The sequence below is a fragment of the Rana temporaria genome, chromosome 1 (assembly GCF_905171775.1).
Source record: "Rana temporaria chromosome 1, aRanTem1.1, whole genome shotgun sequence".
NCBI classification, from domain to species: domain Eukaryota; kingdom Metazoa; phylum Chordata; class Amphibia; order Anura; family Ranidae; genus Rana; species Rana temporaria.
Window position 1 is genome coordinate 466436805 of NC_053489.1, and position 25884 is coordinate 466462688.

The 25884-nt window shown below is 44.1% G+C and overlaps 1 protein-coding gene across 1 annotated transcript in view; it reads right to left on the reverse strand.

Annotated features, from left to right (window-relative positions):
- Nucleotides 1-2005: 2005 nt before the first annotated feature.
- Nucleotides 2006-25884, reverse strand: part of LOC120917148 (all-trans-retinol dehydrogenase [NAD(+)] ADH4-like) — a 46269-nt gene continuing 22390 nt past the window's right edge. The window contains exons 2-9 of the mRNA XM_040328234.1: nt 25271-25372; nt 22311-22452; nt 17966-18053; nt 14835-15066; nt 8729-8989; nt 5574-5709; nt 5317-5455; nt 2006-2279 (exon numbers count right to left, since the gene is read on the reverse strand). Of these exons, the coding sequence (XP_040184168.1) occupies nt 2255-2279; nt 5317-5455; nt 5574-5709; nt 8729-8989; nt 14835-15066; nt 17966-18053; nt 22311-22452; nt 25271-25372 (1125 nt within the window). The 3' untranslated portion in view covers nt 2006-2254. The remainder of the gene's footprint in view (nt 2280-5316; nt 5456-5573; nt 5710-8728; nt 8990-14834; nt 15067-17965; nt 18054-22310; nt 22453-25270; nt 25373-25884) is intronic.

Sequence of the window (25884 nt, forward strand, 5' to 3'; positions counted from 1 at the left end):
CTCCAAATAATTTTATGTGGCCAATGCAACTCTCCAACAGCTACAGGAGAGCTCAAGCCCTCCCCTGGTCCTCCTAAAGACCCCTACTTTCTGCTTTCAAGCAATGCATCCAGCTTTTTCCCAGCAGCAGCATAAGGAAAGGGGGGTGCACTGTGATGTAAGGGAGAGTGGGGGACTCAACTTCTGATAGTGGGGTGGCTCTTGACATCTAATGTAAGGGGAGGGGATGCGCTGGATATCTAATCTTACAGATACAACCGGCTCTTTTAAGGGCAATCATAATGCTGATGCGGCCCACAATGAAATTGAGTTTGACACCCTTGCCCTAGGGGTTTGATTTGCTATAATTCGAGAGTGCAAAATCTGGTGCAGCTTTGCATAGAAACCAATCAGCTTCCATTTTTTTTTTTTTTTTTGTCAAAGCTTAATTGAACAAGCTGAAGTTAGAAGCTGATTGGCTACGATGCATAGCTGCACGAGATTTTGTACTCTCCAGTTTTAGTAAATCAACCCCTAGATGTCTGAGGTTTAAATCAGACAGGTTCCACCTGCATATTTTCTAAGGAGGTTCTAATCCTCTGGCACCTTAATCAGAAACAGTGGATAATAATTCCATGGAGTTGAAATGGGTGTAATAGTAGGGGTGTACTTACTTTTTATATGATGATAATTAAAGGATAAGCTCATCTTTGGGAACATGTTACATGTGTCACCCATTTTTTAAGGTGGTACATGTAAGGCCGTGTACACACGGGCAAACATGTACGATGAAACCGGTCCGCCGGACCGTTTTCACCGTACATGTCTGCCCGGGGTTTTCTGTACGATGGCTGAACTAACCATCGTACAGAAATCCGCGCGTAAACAATACGCGGGGCGTGTCCGCGGTGTCCCCGAGACGATGACGCGGCGACGTGGGCGGGCCTGACAGTTAAATGCTTCCACGCATGCGTCAAAGTCATTCGACGCATGCGAGGGATGGCGGGCGCTCGGACATGTACGGTAGGTCTGTACAGACGACCGAACATGTCCGAGCGGGCAGGATTCCAGCGGACTGTTTTAAAACAAGTCCAGGAATATTTGTCCGCTGGGAAAAGGCCCGGCGGGCAAATGTTTGCTGGAATCCTGCACGCTCGGGCCTACACACGACCGAACATGTCTGCTGAAACTGGCCTGCAGACCAGTTTCAGCAGACATGTTTGGTCGTGTGTACAGGGCCTAACATGTTCCTGATCCTGCAGCCACTCCCCACACTCCCTGTGACAGCAGGCCGGGGATCTTCTCCTTATACCTGCTGTCACTATTTGAAAAGGGCTTGGCCCTGTGAATGAATGAACTACATTGTTTACAGCGCTGCTTTTATTTTATTACACTAATTTTAGGGTTTAAGAATATGTTTTTCACAGCTTACATTAACAGTCTGTAGAAGTCCAGCATTGCACCCGCAAAGAACTGAAATTTGGGGGACTACATCTTGTTTTCTCAAATCCAGATTTGTAGTACAGGCCTTTTGCCTAGTACACACGATTGGTTATCCCGTCGGGAAAACTGCAGTGTTTTCCTTTGGCTGGGAAAACCGGCCGTGTGTATGCTCCTTAGCAGTTTTCCCGACAGGAAAACAACGGTTTAAAAAATTAGAACATGTTCTCTTTTTTCTCGCCGCGAATCGTGTCGTTTTTTTCCCCGCAGTTTTCCTATGGGAAACACTGTGAGGGAGCATACACACGGCCGGTTTTCCTGACCAAAGCTCGCCTGACAGTTTTCTTGTCGGGAAAACCGGCCGTGTGTACAGGGCGGGGAAAAGGGACCGAACCGGTTCTCGGTTTTCCCCTTGGTTTTCCAGGCGGTCTTTTGACTGTCGGGAAAACCGATCGTGTGTACTAGGCATTATTCCTGTGCTCAAAATATGTGAAGCACCCAAGAACTATTGTTCAAAGAATGTCAGAGGAATGCCTGGGACCTATTTCATAAAATGGTTTGCTCTACTATAAAGACACAAGTCACAATTAATTGACATGTTTTATTTTACAGCAGTATAGCATGCAGAAAACACACAGTAACATTAAACAGGGTTATACAGGATACACAATTTATTGCTGATATATAAAATTGCTTGTTTCTTTAGTGATCCTTAAACACCTGTGATATATTTTTAATATACTCTATGCAGTATCAGAATTCTCTGTAGTATAACATGATGATGCTGCACATTATTAGTAGATATGTTTCTCAATGGTTTCCAAGGGGCTCACATTTAAAACACCAACACTGTTCGGATGCTGCATGCAAAAAAAACAAAAAAAAACAAAAAAAAAAACAGAAGGGTAAATTCATCTGTTTAACATTTATTGAATTTAAAGCAAATAAGTGAAACATTTAAAAGGGTAAAGTATATTTTTAAAGATAATCTCACAAGAAATGAAATGGCAGTACAGCCTTATCTTGACCTTCTGGAGTGGGTACTGCTTGCTACTGTGCATTTGTAGTGTTGCTGTAAGAAGAATCAACAGAATACCTGTTGCTTGCTTACAAGGGATTGTGCTATATAAATGCTGTAAAGAATTCACTGGTAAAATAAATGTACAGTGAATATTATCTTCACAACACTGTATGTGTAGCGGGATATCACCCTTTTATGTTATATAAAAGACTACCATCTGCTGATCGAGAAGGATCTCAGCCCCCTCTTGTGGCAGAGTTGTGATATAGCCACCTGCTGTTCGCTTCTTGTCCTGATACCGCAGAGGATGTTGGAAATTTGAGTACAGGGAGAAAACAGACTCCATTTGCTCTGGCTTGTTATGAACTACGTTATCCAGAGAGCAACTGTGTGATCCCAGACTGCTTTGCTTCCCGCACTGCCTGCTGGGGGGAGGTAGTTTAAGGGAAGAGACGTGTTTGGCGCGCTCTCTCCGGACCGCCTCTTCAACTCAGGAGGACACCTGTGGAAGTGTCCCACGGAAGTCTAGGCCAGAGTTGAGGCCTACATATGCCTGGGCGGAGCGCCACTGAGAGAGACAGAACCCCTGACGGAGTGGACGGACGGGTTCTTATTACCCCAGTGACTTGTCTGAGGACCGGAGGCTGTCATCTTGACGGAGATCGTGGATGGAGTGTTTCGGAAGGACCAGGCCTGAACTGGCTGGGTGAGACCGGCACCTGCCCAGAACCTACTGACTGTGTTGTTGGAGGGTGGATCGTTCACATTAGCCATTGAGGTTTGACTATTTGGGCTTCTTCCACAAGTTTTATTTGCTACCCTATTGGATTACAAATTACCCCTTGCACGCCACCGCATGCCAATGCATCAGTGCACGGACTTTGGGATAATTTGAACTGAGGTTTGGTCTGATCAACCAAACCACACTAGTTAGGAATACTATTTAAAGACTGCCTAACAATGCGGGACATCTTGTTGAGCGCGGGGAGAGAGAAGACTGCAGATAACAGGTACAGCATATGTAGGATGATTTGTTTAATTCCTGTGTATCAACTGAGCCCAGTCACTGGGTATATGTAAGGGTTTACAACCACTTTAACTATGGTGGTTATTTTATCCCCCCAATACTTAGCTCATCAAATTGTTCTGTTGACATACATACTGAATGTGCAGTCACTAATTGTTTTTGCAGTAAATTGTTTTTTAGACTTTAAACTCTTTCATATCTGATGGTCCAATACTTATATTTCTCATAGTTTAGGTTTTGTTTCCTAATCAAAAGCTATTTTATCTCTTTTTATTAGGATAGTTCTGCTGAACACCTCACAAAACATTTTTTTGGACAGTAAAACCTATTTAATTGTAGCGCCCCCCCCTCTTTTAGTTAGTGGGGCGTTACGCTAAAGTTAGTGGGGAATGGGAGACTTCACTTGCTCCCATTCACTAATTGTTAGTTTGAGCTGGTGCCAGTTCAGAACTGCCTCTTGGGTCAGTCTGTGTGTCCAGGGGTGTGCTTCCACCCCTGGGCGACAGTTGGCGCTATAGGGGTTCTGACTGAACCATCCTTCCCCAGCAGCCAATCAGAGGAGTTCCCCTCTTTGGGCATGCTGGCGGGGGGTATATTTGGAGCACTGGCCATTTTTTTCGGGTAGTCTGCGGGGCCCGAGTTCCAGGTGCGGCATGCACCTTTAGGGAGCGCGCATCCGTGGGCCCCATCCTCATGGCCGGTCGGGTTGTGGCTGTGCACCTCGCGGAGCCTTCCGATAAAGAAAGGGACCCCAGCGGCTTGCTGGGTTCCAGATCCTAAGCTGGAGGCTGAACGGTGGGGGATTGGCTCGGGAGAACCTAAGTGCAGAGGTTGTCTGTGAGGCCTGGACGAACCACCGGGGATCCGATCACCGCGATACGTGACAGGTATTTTTCTTTTGCTGTCAGTGGGTGATCCTGTAGAACAAAACTTACTTGGAGGATTCGCTATCCTTACACTTCAATTATACCAAGAAAAGTTACTACGCCTGTGGCAGAGGCATTGTTTCCTCCCAGTGATCTGATTATTGCGAGCGACCCTTTGGCTGCCAGGTCCAAGTTAATTGCCTGTCCAAGGGGCACTTACCCACCCTGGCGAGGGTGGCGACGTTTGAATGATCTGAGCCGAGAGCAGGCTTGCTCTCTATGTTTTTGATATCCAAGGCCTGACGCTACAAGTCCTTCCTACTCATCAACCTTTTCCTATACTGTATGTCATGTTGATGTTGGCCTTATTGGCCGAGGAATAAAGCATTAAAAACCCACGCTACCTGCTGGACACTTGTTCTTTCATCCACACTCACAAACATCACCATTAGACAGAATAATTTGGTAACTTAATACGCCGATCCCAAATTAACCAGCGGCTCCTTCGGGGGTAGCGCTACATAATTTTGTGTACATTTTTTGTGAAGTTCTTTTGTTTGCAAAGTGCAGGAAAAAAAATGAATCTATAATACAAGGGTCGTGTGACAATGTGTGAATTAAAAAATAAACATTTTCTTGATAGTAAAAATTAGCAAATAAAGCAAAGCAATGAAAAGAATGCATGTGGCATCCACATAGGATGAAATGGGAAAATGTTTAAGTGTAACTAAAGGCAAAAGTAAATATTACATATATGGAATAGTCTGTCACTAGTGTTAAAGCGGAAATGTATTTACATTTTTTTTTTACAAGAAGTCTGTCTGTCTGTCGTATCTATCTATCTATCTATCTATCTATCTATCTATCTATCTATCTATCTATCTATCTATCTATCTATCTATCTATCTATCTATCTATCTATCTATCTATCTATCTATCTATCTATCATAGAGGTTTGCTAATGTATTGTTCTTTATACGCACCTCTTTCCTTCACGCATGAGGTCAAAAGCTTTGTTAATATCATCAAATGGCAAAGTGTATGTCACCAATGCATCCAAGTCAAACTTTTTCGATAGGTACTCAGACACCAGCTTTGGAACATTGTCCACACTCTTCCAGCCTGTTAAATAAGTTAATAACTTGGTTGAAAAAAAATACTACAGATGATATGTCCAAAACAAGTATGTGTATAGATTGATAGCTTTATTAAAGTATTCTTTCCTGAAGATCAGTCTCACCTCCAAAGAATGTGGCTTTCAGGGTACGTCCCATTATCAGCTGAAATGGAGCAACTGGTACACCCTCTTCTGCCAGTGAAACACCAACAATTGCACATGTTCCCCAGCCTACTGTGGTGCACTCCAGGGCTGCTTTCTGGAAAACAACAGATATTAAAACAAGGAGTATCTGTTATGCCAGTGAAGGTAGCATAGATGAGTTTTAAAGTGTATGCAAACAATAAATGTATCATATTTAAGCATTTAACATTATCATTTTGTAAATCTGTTTAAAAAAAGAAAAAAAGAAGCTGCTCGTCCAGTTAGTACAGACATATGCTCACTTCTGCATAGAAATCAATGAGCTTCTAACCCCAGCTTGTTCAATTAAGCCTGATAATAAAACCTGGAAGCTCATTGGTTTCTATGCAGAAGGGAGCCTGATTTTGCACTCGCCAGCGATAGTAAATAAACCCCATTGTGTACTTAAAAGTGGGGTATGTCTGTATTGTGTTCAGAAATCAGCATATACTACCAAACATTTCCTATGTTACAGTATATAGGAATGTTTGACCATTCTTCCAGAAGCGCATTTGTGAGATCAGGCACTAATGTGGACAAGAAGGCCTGGCTCGCAGGCTCCGCCCTAATTCATCCCAAAGGTGTTCTATCGGGTTGAGGTCAGTAAAGTTCCTCCACCCCAAACTCGCTCATCCATGTCTTTATGGACCTTGCTTTGTGCACTGGTCCAAATCATTTGGTGGAGGGGAGATTATGGTATGGGGTTGTTCTTCAGGGGTTGGACTTGGCCCCTTAGATCCAGTGGACGGAACTCTTAAGGCGTCAGCATTTCAAGACTTTTTGGACAATATCATGCTCACAACTTTGTGGGAACAGTTTGGGGTTGACCTCTTTCTGTTCCAACATGACTACGCACCACAAAAAGCAGCCCTTCTGCTACATTTCAGAGTTAATACCATGTGCACACTAAGGGCCAGATTCTTGTACATCCGCGTATCTTTGCGCGGGCGTAACGTATCCGATTTACGTTACGCCGCCGTAACTTAGACGGGCAAGTGCTGTATTCTCAAAGCACTTGCTCCGTAAGTTGCGGCGGCGTAGCATAAATCGGCCGGCGTAAGCCCGCCTAATTCAAATGTGGGACAGGGGGGCGTGTTTTATGTTAATGTTCTGTGACCCGACGTGATTGACGTTTTTCACGAACGGCGCATGCGCCGTCCGTGGAAATCTACCAGTGTGCATTGCTCCTAATACGCCGCAAGGACGTATTGGCTTTGACGTGAACGGAAATTCCGTCCAGCCCCATTCACAGACGAGTTACGCAAACAACGTAAAATTTCCAAATTTCGTCGCGGGAACGACGGCCATACTTAACATTGGTACGCCGCACTTACACCACCATATAGCAGGGGTAACTTTACGATGGGAAAAGCCTAACGTAAACGGCGTAACTGTACTGCGTCGGCCGGGCGTACGTTCGTGAATTCGCGTATCTAGCTGATTTGCATATTTCGACACGTAAATCAGCGTACACGCCCCTAGCGGCCAGCGTAAATATGCAGTTACGATCCAACGGCATAAGAGACTTACGCCTGTCGGATCTAAGGGAAATCTATGCGTAACTGATTCTATGAATCAGGCAGATAGATACGACCGGCCGGACTCAGAGATACAACGGCGTATCTGGAGATACGCCGTCGTATCTCCTCTGAGAATCTGACCCTAAATATATATGTGCATATTTTCAGAAATATATTTTAAAATGCTACAAATAAATGTTTTTTTTTCCTGATAACTTTAGTTTAAAAAAAATCTTATTTCTGTTTACTTGAGTTGGGAATCTTGTTACCAGTAATCATCCCCAACCCACACAGTAGAAATAGATATGGTAACGGTCTCACCAACTTAGGTTTATGCTATGCTAATATCTAACAACTAATACAATTAAAATCAGCCAGGTTGCCATAAACAATACAAAGTACTTTTATTTTGCAGAATCAAAAATACGGGGACACTTTTCCTAAAAAAACAACATATTCTTGTGAACTTAAATGTTAAATACATACAGACGATGAGCATTTAGAAGAGCAAGAAATGACTGATTCAGTTTTGTTGGACTTTAGACATGTTAGCATGGTGATGCATGTTATTCTATGACCAGGGCAGCCATCAGGAATTATGGTGCCCCTTACACAGCTTCAGGCATGGGCCCCCTGGAGCAGAGAACCGGGGGGTGGGGGCCTGAAATTGATAACCGGGGGGGGGGGGGGATTCAGCGAATTGAGAAGCGGGGGGGCCCTTTACAAAAAAAAGAAGAAATAAAGAAAAATATATATAAAAAAAGGGGGGTAGCCATCCGGGGCCCTGGGGACCCCTGGGCCCTTTAATAATAATAAAGAAAAATATATATATATATATATATATATATATACATACATACATATACACAAATTATTATTTATTTTTTATAAAAAGAAATTACAAAAAAGGGGGGTTGCCATCCGGGGACCTCTGGGCCCTTTAATAATAATAAAATTAAAGAAACCTCTGGGCCCTTTAATAAAAATAAAATAAAAAAATATATATATAAAAAAAAAAAAAGGGGGTTGCCATCCAGGGCCCTGGGGACCTCTGGGTCCTTTAATAAAAAAAATAAATATATATATATATATATATATATATATATATATATATATATATATATATATATATATATATATATATATATATATATATAAAAAGAAATAAAATAATATAAAAAAAAAATTATAAAAAAAGGGGGGTTGCCATCCGGGGCCCTGGGGACCTCTGGGCCCTTTAATAATAATAATAATAATAATAAATAAATATATATATATAAATGGGGGGTTGTCATCCGGGGGCCCTGGGGATCTCCGGGCCCCCCTTACTCCTAAAAAAAAAAATGTCCCTTACTAAAAAATAAAATAAAAATATATTAGAATTTTTTTTTTATAAAAAATAAATAAAAAAAAGGGGAGTTGCCATATGGGGCCCTGTGGGCCTCCGGGCCCCTGGGGACCTCCGGGCCCCTTACAGGTGTACTGCCTGTACCCCCCTGATGGCGGCCCTGTCTATGACTATAAACTTAATGTATGCTCTGCATTTTCTGAAATAGAGAACATTAGAATACTTACCATGACATCAATAATTCCAATACACTCAATAGCAAAATCCACCCCGCCATTGGTAAGTTCAGCTATGACTTGCTGGATAGGCTTTTCATAGTCATTTGGACTGATACATTCAGTAGCTCCAAGCTCCAGTGCTTTTGGAAATTTGTCTTTGTTGATGTCGATGCCAATGATGCGAGTTGCACCAGCTGCTTTACATCCCATGACAGCTGAGAGGCCAACTCCTCCCAAACCAAAGACGGCACACGAGGAGCCAGGCTCAACCTACAAGAGGAAAAGATAAATCCAGCAATACCATGTCAAAAGAGCTACCGAAATAAATATATTTGCCACATTTTGTGAGGCCTTATAACACAATTAGTAGCTTCATAAAATAAAAAATAATAATTTTGCAGCAAAAAACAAAAATAAAACTCTTGCAAGTGCAGTTGCTCTATATCTGAGGGGAAGCTCTGAAATGAGGGGAAGCTCTGCTGATTTCTATTATCTAATCATGTGCAAGCAAAAACATAATTTTTTTTTATTTTTTCTTCCATGTTCCCCTCAGATCTAGAGCACAGACTATTTACCTTTGGTAAATTAATCCCAGTGAGTTTTGCTGTGCTGTGTTGCGATGTATATGCCTTTTTAAGGTACATTGGAGTTCCAATTTACAATGAATGGCACTGCAACGTGTTGCGCGTTACCTAGATGCAATGGTGTGAATGTGCCATTAGTAGGATGGAATATGTGGTTTAGTATTTCTTTTTGTATAGCTTTGAAAAATAATAAATATTTATCAATAAAATGGCAATTAACCACTTCCCTACCGAGTCATTGTGAAATGACGTTGGCGGGAACCCTCCCTCCCTCCAGGTGGACGTCATATGACGTCCTGGGCTCCCCGGGCGGCTAGGGGGCGCGCGCGAGCGCGCCCGCCGCATTGCTCGGGACCCGGTGCGCGTGCCCGGCGGCCGCGATGTCCACCGGGCACCTGCGATTTCCCACTATCACGGCAGGACCATGGATCTGTGTGTGTGAACACATAGATCCATGTCCTGTCAGTGGTGAGGAGACCGATGTGTGTTCCCAGTACAGAGGAACACACATCGGTCTCCTCCCCTTGTGAGTCCCCACCCCCTACAGTTTGAATAACACACTAGGGAACATATTAACCCCTTGATCACCCCCTAGTGTTAACCCCCTCCCTGCCAGTCACATTTACACAGTAATCAGTGCAGTTTTATAGCACTAATTGCTGTATAAATATGAATGGTCCCAAAAATGTGTCAAAAGTGTCCGATGTGTCTGTCGCAATGTCACGGTTACAATAAAAATCACAGTAAAAAATGTAAATAAATAAAAATGCCATAAATCTATCCCTTATTTGTAGATGCTATAACATTTGCACAAACCAATCAATAAACGCTTATTGCGATTTTTTTTTACCAAAAATATGTAGAAGAATACGTATCGGTCTAAACTGAGGAAAAAAATGTTCAGGAGTTGGGTGACAGCAGGATGGGAGGAAACGGGTAAGTGAGGACAAGGTAGTTGAGGGTGGGGTGAAATAGGGATTGTGTAGTGGGAGAGCTGGTATGGAAAAGGCTGTGATCGCTGGGGGGAAGAGGATGGAGATAGGAGGGTTATTGGGAGACATGGGGGCAGAGGTGACAGCTGGCAGAGGGACGGTGGAGGCAACAGGCAGAAGTGACTGCAGGCATGGTACAGGAGAACATCAGAGTCTGTAGGTATGGTACAAAAGACCATCAGAGCCTGCAGGCATGGTACTGGAGACCATAAGAGACTGCAGGCATTGTACAGGAGACAGTAAGAGACTGCAGGTATGGTACAGGAGACAGTCAGGGACTGCAGGCATGGTACAGGAGACCGTCAGAGACTGCAGGCATGGTACAGGAGACCATCAGAGACTGCAGGCATGGTTCAGGTGACAGTCAGAGCCTGCAGGCATGGTACAGGAGACCATCAGAGACTGCAGGCATGGTACAGGTGACAGTCAGGGACTGCAGGCATGGTACAGGAGACCGTCAGAGACTGCAGGCATGGTACAGGAGACCATCAGAGACTGCAGGCATGGTTCAGGTGACAGTCAGAGCCTGCAGGCATGGTACAGGAGACAGTAAGAGACTGCAGGCATGGTACAGGTGACAGTCAGGGACTGCAGGCATGGTACAGGTGACAGAGCCTGCAGGCATGGTACAGGAGACCATCAGAGACTGCAGGCATGGTACAGGAGACAGTCAGGGACTGCAGGCATGGTACAGGAGACCATCAGAGACTGCAGGCATGGTACAGGAGACCATCAGAGACTGCAGGCATGGTACAGGAGACAGTCAGAGACTGCAGGCATGGTACAGGAGACCGACAGAGACTGCAGGCATGGTACAGGAGACCGACAGAGACTGCAGGCATGGTACAGGAGACCGTCAGAGACTGCAGGCATGGTACAGGAGACCATCAGAGACTGCAGGCATGGTTCAGGTGACAGTCAGAGCCTGCAGGCATGGTACAGGAGGACGTACACCCGGAGTGACGTAAGCTGGCGATTCAAACGCCGCCTGTTTGTTTCCTCGTTGCACTTTTATTTTTCTTTTAATGTAAGTGCAGGTTTTTCCTCAATAAACATATTTTACCTGCACCAAACGTTACCTCACTATGGGAGTCCCCTCTCTCTCTCTCTTATAACCCACATCATCCATCTGGTTTCGAGGAGCATCTGTCCCAATTAAGGAAGGATCCATCAGATCAAGAGAGGAAACATCAGGGACCACCCATAGAAGGCTGCGAGTGACCTGTACATCAATGCCCATTTAGGAGGGCTGAGAGGTAAGAGTCCCGGGAGCTCAGCCAGGGATCTGGTTTATCTTCTATCGCACGGCCGTGCACTCACACCATAGAGCTGGTGCTCACCTTCATCCAGTGCACTCAGAATATCTGCCCTGACAGCTGATTTGTGTTTACTATTGGGATTGAACTTCCATTCCGTTTTTTTTGCACAATATTCTTTATATATTTTTGCACATTCGCCTTATGAGTATTATATATTTTGGACTCACTATTCACTATTTGAGTATATATATATTTATATTTGGACTCACTATTCTCTTTGCATTTAATACTATATGCTGATTATTTGTCAGCTCTTACATTTATCTTGTTTATGTGATATCACAATTCCATTAGTGTGATATGTTGCGCAGAATCACCATTTATTTATGGTACAGGAGACCATCAGAGACTGCAGGCATGGTACAGGTGACAGTCAGGGACTGCAGGCATGGTACAGGTGACAGAGCCTGCAGGCATGGTACAGGAGACCATCAGAGACTGCAGGCATGGTACAGGAGACAGTCAGGGACTGCAGGCATGGTACAGGAGACCATCAGAGACTGCAGGCATGGTACAGGAGACAGTCAGAGACTGCAGGCATGGTACAGGAGACCGACAGAGACTGCAGGCATGGTACAGGAGACCGACAGAGACTGCAGGCATGGTACAGGAGACCGTCAGAGACTGAAGGCATGGTACAGGAGACAGTCAGGGACTGCAGGCATGGTACAGGAGACAGTCAGGGACTGCAGGCATGGTACAGGAGACAGCCAAAGACTGCAGGCATGGTATAGGAGACAGTTAGGGACTGCAGGCATGGTACAGGAGACAGCCAAGGACTGCAGGCATGGTACAGGAGACAGCCAAAGACTGCAGGCATGGTATAGGAGACAGTTGGGGACTGCAGGCCTGGTACAGGAGACAGCCATAGACTACAGGCATGGTACAGGAGACCGTCAGAGGCTGCAGGCATGGTACAGGAGACAGTCAGGGACTGCAGGCATGGTACAGGAGGCAGCCAGAGACTGCATGCATGGTACAGGCCAGGGACAGTTAGGGACTGCAGGCATGGTACAGGAGACAGTCAGGGACTGCAGGCATGGTACGGGAGTCTCTCGGGAGAGGTGATGGCTGGACAGCACACGGAGAAGGGAGAGAGCCCCGCTGCTCAGTACAACAGGATACCGCCGTACAGTCTCTTCATACAAAGCCCCTCTGTTCTCTGCCTCTGAAACCAGCCAGGGAGAGCCCGGATCCAGTGCTCTGTGTGGCGGGTAGTCAGAGCTGGAGGAAGGAAGTGTGCAGCGAGGGGACAAGACTGATCAGCTGTTAGGACAGACAGCCCAGCGGGCCTGCACCTGGCGATGCCACTGGAAGGAAGAGACGGGATAGGACTGTCTGAAAGGGAGGAGGAGGCGGTCCGCTCCCAAGCGAAGTCACTTCCAATATCGGTTTCCGGTATCGGAGCATATTCGCGAGTACCACCGTACTAGTATTGGCGCCGATAACGATACCAGTATCGGTATTGGTGCATCCCTATATAAAGTATTACAGTAGACAGCTTAGGTGCCCAATGTCAGCCACAATATGCCCCTGAAAATAATCTTAAATTGTTGCTGACTATACAATTTTAGGACTCTGAGTTAATGTATATGGGGGCATGTATATGCTCAAGATCTGTATGGTGTCTTTAGAAAAACAAACAACAATTGCTGTTGCATAAATCACAATCTAATGTTACCGGCAATTTGGACAAAGTACAAAGTTACCTTTGTAAATTGCCAATGACCGTATTTCTGGGTACTGTTTTTAAATATACAATTCATTCATATGATATATTTCATTTACAATATCTCACAAAAGTGAGTACACCCCCTTACATTTTTGTAAATATTTTATTATATCTTTTCACGTAACAACACTGAAGAAATTACACTTTGCTACAATGTAAAGTAGTGAGTGTACAGCTTGTATAACAGTGTAAACTTGCTGTCCCCTAAAAATAACTCAACACACAGCCATTAATATCTAAACCACTGGCAACAAAAGTGAGTACACCCTTAAGTGAAAATGTCCAAATTGGGCCCAAAGTGTCAAAATTTTGTGTGGCCACCATTATTTTCCAGCACTGCCTTAACCCTCTTGGGCATGGAGTTCACCAGAGCTTCACAGGTTGCCACTGGAGTCCTCTTCCACTCCTCCATAAAGACATCATGAAGCTGGTGGATGTTAGAGACCTCATCACCTTTACCCTCAGCTTCTTTAGCAAGGCAGTGGTCATCTTTGAGGTGTGTTTGGGGTCGTTATTATGTTGGAATACTGTCCTATGGCCCAGTCTCTGAAGGGAGGGGATCATGCTTTGCTTCAGTGTGTCACAGTACATGTTGGCATTCATGGTTCCCTCAATAAACTGTAGCTCCCCAGTGCCGGTAGCACTCATGTAAGCCCCAGACCATGACACTCCCATCACCATGCTTGACTGTAGGCAGGACACACTTGTCTTTGTACTCCTCATCTGGTTGCCACCACACACGCTTGATACCATCTGAACTAAATAAGTTTATCTTGGTCTCATCAGACCACAGGACATGGTTCCAGTAATCCATGTCCTTAGTCTGCTTGCCTTCAGCAAACTGTTTGCAGGATTTCTTGTGCGTCATCTTTAAAAAAGACTTCCTTCTGGGATGACAGCCATGCAGACCAATTTGATGCGGTGTGCGGCATATGGTCTGAGCACTGACAGGTTGACCCTCCACCCCTTTAACCTCTGCAGCAATGCTGGCAGCACGTGCACTCAACTTCTTTGGTCAACCATAGCGAGGCCTGTTCTGAGTGAAACCTGCCCTGTTTAACCACTGTATAGTCTTGGCAATCTCAGTTTCAGGGTCTTGGCAATTTTCTTATAGCCTAGGCCTCTTTATGTAGAGCAATAATTCTTTGTTTTCAAATCCTCAGAGAGTTCTTTGTCATAAGGTGCCATGAAGAACTTCCAGTGACCAGTATGATAGAGTGAGAACGATAACACCAAATTTAACACACCCCTTTGTTGGCAGCAGTTTAGACATCAATGGCTGTGTGTTGAGTTATTTTGAGGGGACAGCAAATTTACACTGTTATACAAGCTATACACTCACTACTGTACAGTGTAACAAAGTGTAATTTATTCAGTGTTGTCACATGAAAAGATAGAATAAAATATTTACAAAAATGTGAGGGGTGTACTCACTTTTGTGAGATACTGAATGTAATCAGCAGAGATATAACACAATTACAACAATACCTTAGCAGTGTTGATAGCTGCACCATAGCCAGTAGAAAACCCACAGCCAATCAGACAGACTTTATCCAGAGGGGCCGTATCATCAATTTTGGCCACGGATGTTTCAGCACAAACTGTGTATTCAGAGAAAGTGCTGGTGCCCATGAAATGGTACAGTTGCTTCCCCTTGCAGCTAAACCGGCTTGTGTTATCGGCCATAAAATCTTGATCAGAGATGGCGGTTTTAATTTTGCTGTAAAAAAAGAGTCAGAACAATCATGCTGTCTATTTTTATGTGATCTGCAGGGGCGGGGGCGATATTTCTATGGCTTTTTAAGAATCTAAACATTAATATAATTTTACCAAAAATAAACTTATAGGAAAGGGATGTAAAAGAAAACTGTTGTTTTATGTTTTTATTTATTATGCTCTATACTAATATGCAGGAATATTTTAGATGTTACTTTGGTAGTTCCAAAACATCAGGGGTGCCAAGGTTCGCCATCACTGGGCTATAGTATATACTACAAGAAAGAAAATTGCCGTGCACCGCTAAAGTGTTCTGGGTTTGGCTTGAAGAAAATTTGACAATCCTACTGTGGAGGCTCTTTAAAATGTATAGAGCTTGGACTGCAGATAATACTGGGATGCCGTGAAGTGGCACTTTAGCTTACACATGTATTTGCAAATGTGTGCAAACTAAACCCCTGATTTTAACGTATACTTTGGTTGGTTGCAAGCTTGTGGGTGAGTTGAGGTGGGAATTTCTTTGGTTTTGTTTGACACAAGAAGCTTAGAAGTTACTTTGAATCATGTAATACATTTATGAGAATGATTTGATATTAATATTTATGACTTGCAGTCAGCAGGCGGAGCTCTGTGCAAAAACAGGACCAACACCCCTTCTTTTTTCCTAGCAATGGCAGAATATCTTAATTAGTCTACAGACATCCCAACATGCAGGGTTTATGTTTAGAAAAAACAGTATGCTTTCCAAACTAATTGTCATTGGTGCACTCGACAATACAAGTCTATGTGCAAAATATTGGTTTATGCAAATAATTAAAAATGATGCCAAAAACGGAAAAAATACTTAAATGAAATGTAACCACTTGAGATCCGCGCTATAGACAAAAGACGTCTGCAGCGCGGCTCTCAAGTGCCGAGTGGACGTCTTTGGACGTCTTTTTCTGTGCATCGGGTAAACACTGTGCCGGCGCATCGCTGGGAAGCCGATGCGTGTACCTGGCGGCCGCGATGTCTGCCGGGTACACGTGATCGGCAGTGACAGCAGGGACGTGGAGCTCTGTGTGTAAACACAGAGCTCCACGTCCTGTCAGGGAGAGAGGAGACCGATCTGTGTCCCTTGTACATAGGGACACAGCATCGGTCACCTCCCCCAGTCAGTCCCCTCCCCCCACACAGTTAGAACACACCCAGGGAATACATTTAACCCCTTCCTCACCCCCTGGTGTTAACCCCTTCCCTGCCAGTCACATTTATACAGTAATTAGTGCATTTTTATAGCACTGATCGCTGTATAAATTTGAATGGTAACAAATTTGTGTCAAAAGTGTCCGATATGTCTGTCGCAATATCGCAGGCCTGACAAAAAAAAGAAAAAAAAATCGTAGATCGCCACCTTTACTAGTAAAAAATAAAAATAAAATAAATAAATCATAAATCTATCCCCTATTTTGTAGGTGCTATAACTTTTGCGCAAACCGATCAAATTTCGCTTATTGCGATTTTTTTTTAACAAAAATATGTAGAAGAATACGTATCGGCCTAAACCGAGGAAAAAAAATATTTTTTTAAAAAAATTGGGATATTATTATAACAAAAAAAAAAAAATATTGTGTTTTTTTCCAAATTTTCTGTCTTTTTTTGTTTATAGCGCAAAAAATAAAAATCGCAGAGATGATCAAATACCACCAAAAGAAAGCTCTATTTGTGGGAAAGAAATGATAAAAATATAATTTGGGTACAGTGTTGTATGACCGCGCAATTGTCATTCAAAATGCGTCAGCGCTGAAAGCTGAAAATTGGTCTGGGCACGAAGGGGGTTTAAGTGCCCAGTAATGAAGTGGTTAAAAAATAAATATAAAACCATTTATACTGATGGCTGTCATAAAACAAAAATAAATGATAGAAATGTATAGATTATGAAAACTCTCAACAGTGATCGTTTCGCACAAAATCGTTAATAATTAAAACAAATATATAAATATTTGTATGATTCAGATTGCAAACACAGATATTTGTTTTTATGTTATTTTACAAACGAGCCCGATGATAGTTGCAGTTCCGTTTTTAACCACTAGATGCTCCCATATAACCTTGTCTACAATAACAAGTTAATCATCCTGTGCAAGATACTACTCCTGGCCTTGACAATATTACAGAAAGCTACATTAAAGTGTAAAAACGGCATAGTATGCAGTATGTGTAGCTGCTGACTTAAAATTCCTCTTTAAAGTGGAGGTTTACCCAAAAAATAAATTTTTAACATTACATTCAGCCGAGTTGTCCTAATGACAATCGGCTGTTTTTTTCCCCCGTACATACCGTATTTTCACGCCGCTTTCGGGTATGTCATCTGCGGGACTGGGCGTTCCTATCTGATTGACAGGCTTCCGACCGTCGCATACTTTGCGTCACGAGTTGCCGAAAGAAGCCGAACGTCGGTGCGCAGGCGGCATATAGCACCGCACCGATGTTCAGGCTTCTTTCGGCAACTCGTGATGCGCTGTATGCGACGTTCGGAAGCCTGTCAATCAGATAGGAACGCCCAGTCCCGCAGATGACATACCCGGAAGCGGCATGAAAATACGGTATGTACGGGGGAAAAAAACAAAAACAGCCGATTGTCATTAGGACAACTCGGCTGAATGTAATGTTAAACATTTATTTTTGGGTGAACCCCCGCTTTAAGGACATTAATAGATAACAGAGAATATAGTAATGGTCCCAGATACAAACTCCTTGCACAAAGGGCATAGATAGGTAAAACACTGAAATTGAATGCTTTCTTTTGTTTCAGTTTTTCATAGTAAGAAAATTAGTAAAAAAATACTAATACAAGTGGCCGCTGCTTACCAACCTTCCCTTCTAAATCACCCTATACTCACAATTCATATAGATAACGTTACCTGATCTTTTGACAAAGGTTGGTTTTGGGACTTAGACAGAATTTGCATTCGCCGCACTGTGGAATATACAGGGGGATGACTTTGTCACCTAGAAAAAAAGAACACATGTCATTAAAATAAAAAAAGAGCCGGAGGAAACCCGACTTTCAGCACGACTTTGGGAGGCAACTTGAACACGACTTGAGTATGAATCACAACGCGACTTACAACACGACTTGAAGTCGCCTCCAGGAAGGGTAACTCGATGCCAAATTTTAAATAAAAAAACGGCATGGGTTCCCCCTCTAGGAGCATACCAGGCCCTTAGGTCTGGTATGGATTTCAAGGGGAACACCCTACACCAAAAAACGGCATGGGGGTCCCCTCAAATCCATACCAGACCCTTATCCGTGCATGCAGACCGGCCGGTCAGGAAAGAGGGTGGGGACGGGCGAGCGCCCCCCCCTCCTGAACCGTACCAGGCGGCATGCCCTCAACATGGGGTGGGTGCTTTGGGGCAGGGGGGCGCACTGTGGCCCCCCCACTCCAAAGCACCTTGTCCCCATGTTGATGGGGACAAGGGCCTCTTCCCGACAACCCTGGCCGTTGGTTGTTGGGGTCTGCGGGCGGGGGGCTTATCAGAATCTGGGAGTAGTTTAAAGTAGTTTATTAGGCAGCTCCGGGGGTCTTCTTCTGACTTCGGGGGTCTTCTGCCGGGCACCACCGCTGTCTTCTTTCAGCTCTTTTACCAGCGGGGCCTGGTCTTCTCCCTTCTTCCGACTTCGGGGGGTCTTATTCCGACTTCGGAAGTCCCCCGAAGTCAGAAAAAGACTCCTGAAGCTGCCTAATAAACTGCTGTACTTTAAAAACCTGTGTAGTGTTTTTTTATTGACATTTTCTTCCACCAGGTGAATGGGTAGGGGTACGATGTACCCCATACTCATTTACATAGGGTGGGGGGCTGTGATCTGGGGGCCCCCTTATTAAAGGGGGCTCCCAGATTCCGATAAGTCCCCCGCCCGCAGACCCCGACAACCAACGGCCAGGGTTGTTGGGAAAAGGCCCTTTTCCCCATTCAGTAAGATGAAAACAGACACACAGAGAAATGTCCATTCTTCCCCCTTGCTGTGACTGACAGGGGATTTCCTTATCCCATGCACAAGTGTGAGAGAGACATTCTGTGTACTTCACATCCCTTCTCCTTTGTTCTCCAGCTCTCCCAGGATTGGCTGCTCCACACTTCAGCATGATTGGGCATGCTGAAATCATGTGGTAACATTCTTGGGTTTTGACTGGATGTTAGTGATCATAGGGCATAATCCACGAAACCAGCAGAAGTTCATTGTAAGAAATATTGATGCCTGGCCAAGGGGAGTGTAAAGGTGGGCGGGGAGTCTACTGACATCACGACTCCACCCACGGAGCCCTGGACAACAGACCCGCCCAAAGAATCTGGAGTATTACAGGGCTCCAAACAGCTAAAGGGGAGATATTTGACAGGTAAGGATTAGGGTTGTCCAGATACCGATACCAGTACCGGTATCGGGACCGATACCGAGTATTTGTGCTAGTACTCGTACTCGCGCAAATACTCCCGATACCAAAATAGAATACTTTTTTTTTTTTTTTTTTGTGACATCGAACACAAATTGGATGGCACCATTGGATGGCACTGATAGGTGGCACTGGCATTGATTGAATGGCACTCATAAATGGATGGCACTGATAGGTGGCACTGGCATTGATTGGGTGGCACTGATGAGATGCACTAATAAGCTGCCTCCCTGCACTGATGCACTAATGGGCACTGATCTGCACTGATAGGTGGCACTGGCTAGCTGCACTTTTGGGCACTGGCACCGATGAGCTGCACTGACAGTGATCACTCCTTCAATGATATGTAGTTTTCCAGTACCATATGCTAAAAAACAGCCCCACACCATGATGTACCAGTTCTTCATAATGCTAAAGAAAATATCTTTGGTCTGTATTGTGGTTTGAAAACGGACACATGACATTAAAAAAAAGTATCGGTATTCGATATCGGCGACTACTTGAAAAAAAGTATCGGTACTTGTACTCGGTCCTAAAAAAGTGGTATCGGGACAACCCTAGTAAGGATACATGCAGGAGGCATGTATATCATTATAGATCAGCACTATGGAAGTAATTTAGAAATGATGAGAGTGGGTTTACATTCATTTAAGCACAATGTTTCTCTTTTGAGCTGTTTCTCTTATTGTGCAAACCTGTCTGTAACAATAAAAGTTCCTATAGTGCTGGCCAACAATCTGAAGGCTTGGTCGTTTGACGTGCATTTTCATACTGTATAATATTCATTTCATCCTTTCCTTATTCCTCCTGCAGTCCGGCTGGGTACCGTAACCGCGTGGTACAGGAGATTCCTGTTCCCGGCCGGACTGACAGGAAGTGCACACACTCAGTGCTCACCTCCTTTCAGTCCGGCCGGGAACAGCAAACATAATCTTCTGCCGCGCGGTGCACGGTATGCGGTAGGGGGGGGGTAAAAAGAACAAGGGGGGGAGGCAGTCAGAAGAAGTACTAGCCGAAGTTCGGCAGCAGCAGCAGCTGTATGTGGCGATATGCGGTAGGGAGGGGGGCAGCAGCTGTATGCAGCGATATGCGGTAGGGAGCAGCAGCTGTATGCAGCGGTATGTGTTAGGGAGGGGGGAGTAAGGGGGGGTAAAAAGAACATGGGGGGCAGTCAGAAGAAGTACTAGCAGCAGCCCCCCCCTCGCTTATAGCAGAATCAATGGGCATTTTTTACACTTAGCAAATTGATAAAACAAAATGCTTCCACAGCTTGCACAGCGTAACACCCCCCCCCTTATCAACTTGCAATGACAGAAGAAGTACTTCTCAATGTTCAGCAGCAGCTGCATCTGACACCCCCCCGCTTCTCAACTTGAAACCCACACAAATGTTTCCTTTTCAGGGCTTGTTGGCCCACTTTTATTAAAGTAAATCAAACAAAGTTCTAGAGATAAAAACAAAAGTCGTTTCCCTAGGCAGGGGTTTTCACCATCAATTTTAAATGATAGTATGTTCAGCCTCCTGCCTCACACATGTAAAAGTGCAAATGAAAATACCGAACCACCTGGCTCTCTTCAGCAGCAACACCACTGCTCAGGCTCCTGACTCCTGTCAGCAACTTCAGACTCAGCTCTCTGGGTTTCACTCTCTAGCTACTCCAGTGCACACCTGCACACTCTGGGTTCTCCCTTGCAAGCCTGGACTCCTCGGGAGGGTGGTGCCCAGAACCATGGTCAGGTGTCTACAAATAGGCCAGTCAGTGTGCTGGTAAATCTCAAAATCTGGACCCAGGACCGGGGATTTCATCCCACCCAGATCTCTACGAAATTCCCGGGCTCCAGGTCCCAAAGTGGACTTTATTAAATAATGAGGAAACTTAAAACGCCAGTTTCCTCTGTACATTATATGCTCCCTGGAGCCCCTCAACCCGTCCAGTTGAGAATTCTGGGTCACTACACTTTTGGGGTACAACACTTTTACAATATATATATATATATATATATATATATATATATATATATATATATATATATATATATATATATATATATATATATATATATATATATATATACACACACAGTATATATGAGCTTTGATGGATGATTGTGAAATTTTATCATGTTATTTTATTTGATATCAATGTTATTATCATGTTCAATTGTTTCAGCATTTGACATTAAGTGTGTATATACAGTATATGTATATGAAATAATAAACATCTTCAATATTTACCAACCTACTCATTTTCAATCACGTGCTTCAAGTCCTACCTCATTTCTCCTTCTACATATTGATAGGGATGGCGGCACATGACCTTACCAGGCCATGGCTTCATTTAGGGCCAGTTCACACCACATGCAGCCCAGTGCGTTTTTTTCTGCATCAAAACCGCATGGAAAGTAGGTTATATGGTTTTCAATGGCATAGTTCACACCAGTAATTGCAGTTCCAGTGCGTTCCAGAAAAAAAGTAGAACATGCTGCATTTTACCTGCACTGGACTGTACTGGAACGCTCTAAAACACATCTTAAATGCACTGGAATGCAACGTAACGCACCTAAATGCACCAAAAGCTCACTGGAACACACTTGTCCTTATCTAAGGTTAATAAAAAAGAGGGGTGAGAAAAAGCACTGGACTGCATTAAAAACTTACCAAAAACGCACTGGAACGCATCAAAAACGCAACCAAAAACGTGCATGCAAAAAAGCACCTAGAACACATCCAAATTGCGTTTCTATGGTGTGAACTGACCCTTAAAGTCCCAAACCCTTTTCCCTCGTAGTATTATAAAAATGTGCTGTTATACCTGGTTTAACTTTTGTGACTCCTGGTCCAACACTTTCCACAGTTCCAGCCCCTTCATGGCCAAGGATCACAGGGAACAAACCTTCCTTAAAATGAGTACTCACAGCATGAGCATCAGTTCTACACACTCCTGTGGCTGCGATCTATAAAAAAATGTGTTTAAACAATTAAATGCCCCATCCACATACATGCATTGTCAGTTTCAGTGTCAGATTTGTGTGTCCAGTGCCACTTGTGCAGCACTACAAATTCCTTACCATAACAATTGCTGTACAGACTTAATATCCGTTCTTTAGTTTTCCTGTTGGATTTTAAATATACTGAAGTTGATTTACTAAAGGCGAATAGGCTGTTCACTTTGCAATAATTTCTCTCAGATCTTAGTGAATGTGGGGAAATTTCATTTTCCAATGAATACCAAATAATGTGCAAGGAACATTAGAAAAAAAAAAGAACAGCATTTTTGCTTGCCTGCTGTGGTGGGACCCAAGCCAAGCTGCAGCTATGTGTGTCCATTCATACACAGAGCAGTGCCTAGGCCCTGTGATGGAAGTTACTAAAATTCCTATTTTGTGTTATGATTAGAACCACTGAAATTTATTTTTTCTTTTATTATATTTGTCTATTTCTTTTATATTCTTATATTGTTTTTATTTCTTTATCTATATGAGATATAATACATATGCATGTGTGAAAATATATACTACAAGTGTTGATTCTCCTTAAAAGAGGTTATGACAGATATAATGTTTTAAAGTTACAACTTGAAATGGAAGACAAAAGACTAAATATCAAAACCAGATGTCTTCAAACCCCTCCGAAACAGCTCCTCCCTTGACTCCCTCCATCGATTAAAACAAATATGGCGATTGTGGAAGGAAAAAAAGTGCCACGAGGGCTCCATGCCATATATGGACTGTTTGTGCTAATTAAAGACTTTGAAACGTGTGCAGTATGCCAAGAACAGACGTCACAGGGGCGTGTAATAAGGGACTGAACTATATGAACTGACCTATCAGTATGTGCATGTGTATGATGTCATGTTGTTAATAAAAGGAGCAGTACAGGCTCCACCCGATCTCTTTGGCTGGATGTTGGAAGGTGAAGATGTATACTGTTTCTCTCTCCTCTCTGGTCTGCATGTTTCACTATTATGATTTGGGTCAACGGCAGAATGGGGTTCGCCCTGAGGTTGTATCAGGGGTCAATCTTTATCAGCCCCACCCCTCTCTCTCCTCATTGACTGACTGAGTTTGATTGACAGCAGCAAGAGCCAATTGCCCACTGCTGTGTCACACCCAATCAGGATGGAAAGTCCCGGGCCACCGAGGCATTCGTGGACATCGCTGGATAGAGAGGGGGCCAAGGAAAGTATTGGGGGGGCTGAGGGGGGCTGCTGCACACAGAAGTTTTTTTTATCTTAAAGACTACTTTCACACTGAGGCGCTTTACAGGCTTTTCTAAGTGCCTGTAAAGCACCTCTCCTGTCACTCCAGTGTGAAAGCCCCAGGGCTTTCATACTGGAGTGGTGCACTTATAGGACCTTAAAAAAAGTCCTGCAAGCAGCATCTTTGGGGCACTTTAGGAGCGGTCTATACAGCCTTTGCCCCCCCTCATCCAGCCTGTGTCCCCCCTCATCCAACCTGTGTCCCCTCCTCCCAACCAGCCTGTGTCTCATCCTTTGTGACATTGTGCCATCAACTTAAAGCGGAGGTTCACCCAAAAGTGAACCTCCGCTTTTCGGAACCCTCCCCCCCTCCGGTGTCACATTTGACACCTTTCAGGTCCTCCCCCCCTCCGGCCCCTCCGCGTCACCCCCCCGTTGTGTTCTGGTAAACACTCGGCTCCCAGAACACAACGGGAACCAGTGGGAACTGCACAGCGTGACTCGTGCATGCACAGTAGGGAACCGGGCAGTGAAGCCGCAGCGCTTCACTTCCCGATTCCCTTACCGAGGATGGCGGGGCGGGGGAAGCTGAGAGCCGAGCTACCGATCGGCTTCGGCTGGACATGTAAGTGTTAATTTTTTTAAAGTCAGCAGCTGCTGTATTTGTAGCTGGTGGCTTTAAAAAAAAAAAAAATTCAGGTGAACCCCCGCTTTAAAGAGGAGTTCCAGTAATTTTTGTGTTTATTAAAAGTCAGCAGCTGCAAAAACTGTATCTGCTGATGTTTAGTAAACAGACACTCACCTGTTCCACGATCCAGCGGTGCACTCTCCCCAGCTATGTTCTCCCTGTGTCCTCCCTCGGCGGCGCCGGCATCTCTATGGGCAGCTTGCAGCTTCACAGGGCTGGTCTTTGGCTTGTACAGCGCGATGTGCGCAGACAGTTAGTGTACTTTTTCAGCAGCACACTGTCAGCACTTCACCAGCGCCCCTCTTCCTCCAGTAAATGGTGCCGCCCATGGCATCCCCCCCTTCTGCCCCTGCCTTGTACCGGCCCTGCCTGCTCGTCTTGCGGGACAACGCTTGCAAGTCATGTTTTCAAATATAAATATAGCTCGTCTTGCAAAATTTTTGTATACCGCATTACTCGCAAACCGAGGTATCACTCCAATTTTAGGATTGCATGTGGTGTTGTGAGCTTAAAGCCGAGCTCCAGTTTGAACAAAAAAAATTAAAAGTCAGCAGCTACAAATATTGTAGCTGATAACTTTTGATATAAGGACACTTACCTGTCCAGGGATCCCATGATGTCGGCACCCTGAGCTGATTCCTGAATCATCTTCGGGTGCAGGCACCGGCATTGTAAGTAAGGAAAACCGGCTGTGAAACCTTCTGGCTTCACAGCCGGTTTCCTACTGCGCATGGGTGAGTCACGCCTGTGCTTTCTGAACGGTCCCGTGCTATCGTGCAATTATTTATTTTCTGCTAAGGACTTCAATCAACAAAGAGTTAATGGCGTTAGATTAATTTACATTGTTCAGTTCTGCAGACACTGGAAAAAGAAGAATAAATGTTACCTTTATCCGAACTTCATGATCCTTCGGGGGAGCAACTTCTACTTCTTCAATACTAAAGGGCTTGCCAGCCTCCCAGGCTACTGCTGCCTTACATTTGATAACCTGCCAACAAGACCAAGTAAACACAGAATGATTTACTGTGAAATTAACACAGCAATGTTTCACACAGCAAGTTGTTATGGAAAAATGGTTAGCAGAAACAGAGTTTTGCGTCAGTGTTTTATAGCTTCTCAGAATCTTTTATTTGTGATGATTATTGTTACAAATTTTTAACATCTAAATGTCAAACAAAGTTTATCAAAGTGATGGAAACAAATTAGTCAAAATGTTTTAATTACAAATACCCTTTTAATACAGGTTATACAGTATATGTGATACATAGTTTGCAAAGTATGCTGAGCCCCCCCCCCCCTCCCTTTTTTATGCTATGCCAATGACATCACAAGTGGGCGGGTCAACTTGTAACATTACAGGTGCCTTCGCTCCTTAGTTCATTTAGCAATGGGTGCGGACCAGCATTCATTGTGGACATTTTTTTTAATAATGGACTTGTCAAAAATTTGCTCTGAGTTTTTATTTACTTTGGCCATTTTATTTTGGTAAATGAGTAGGGG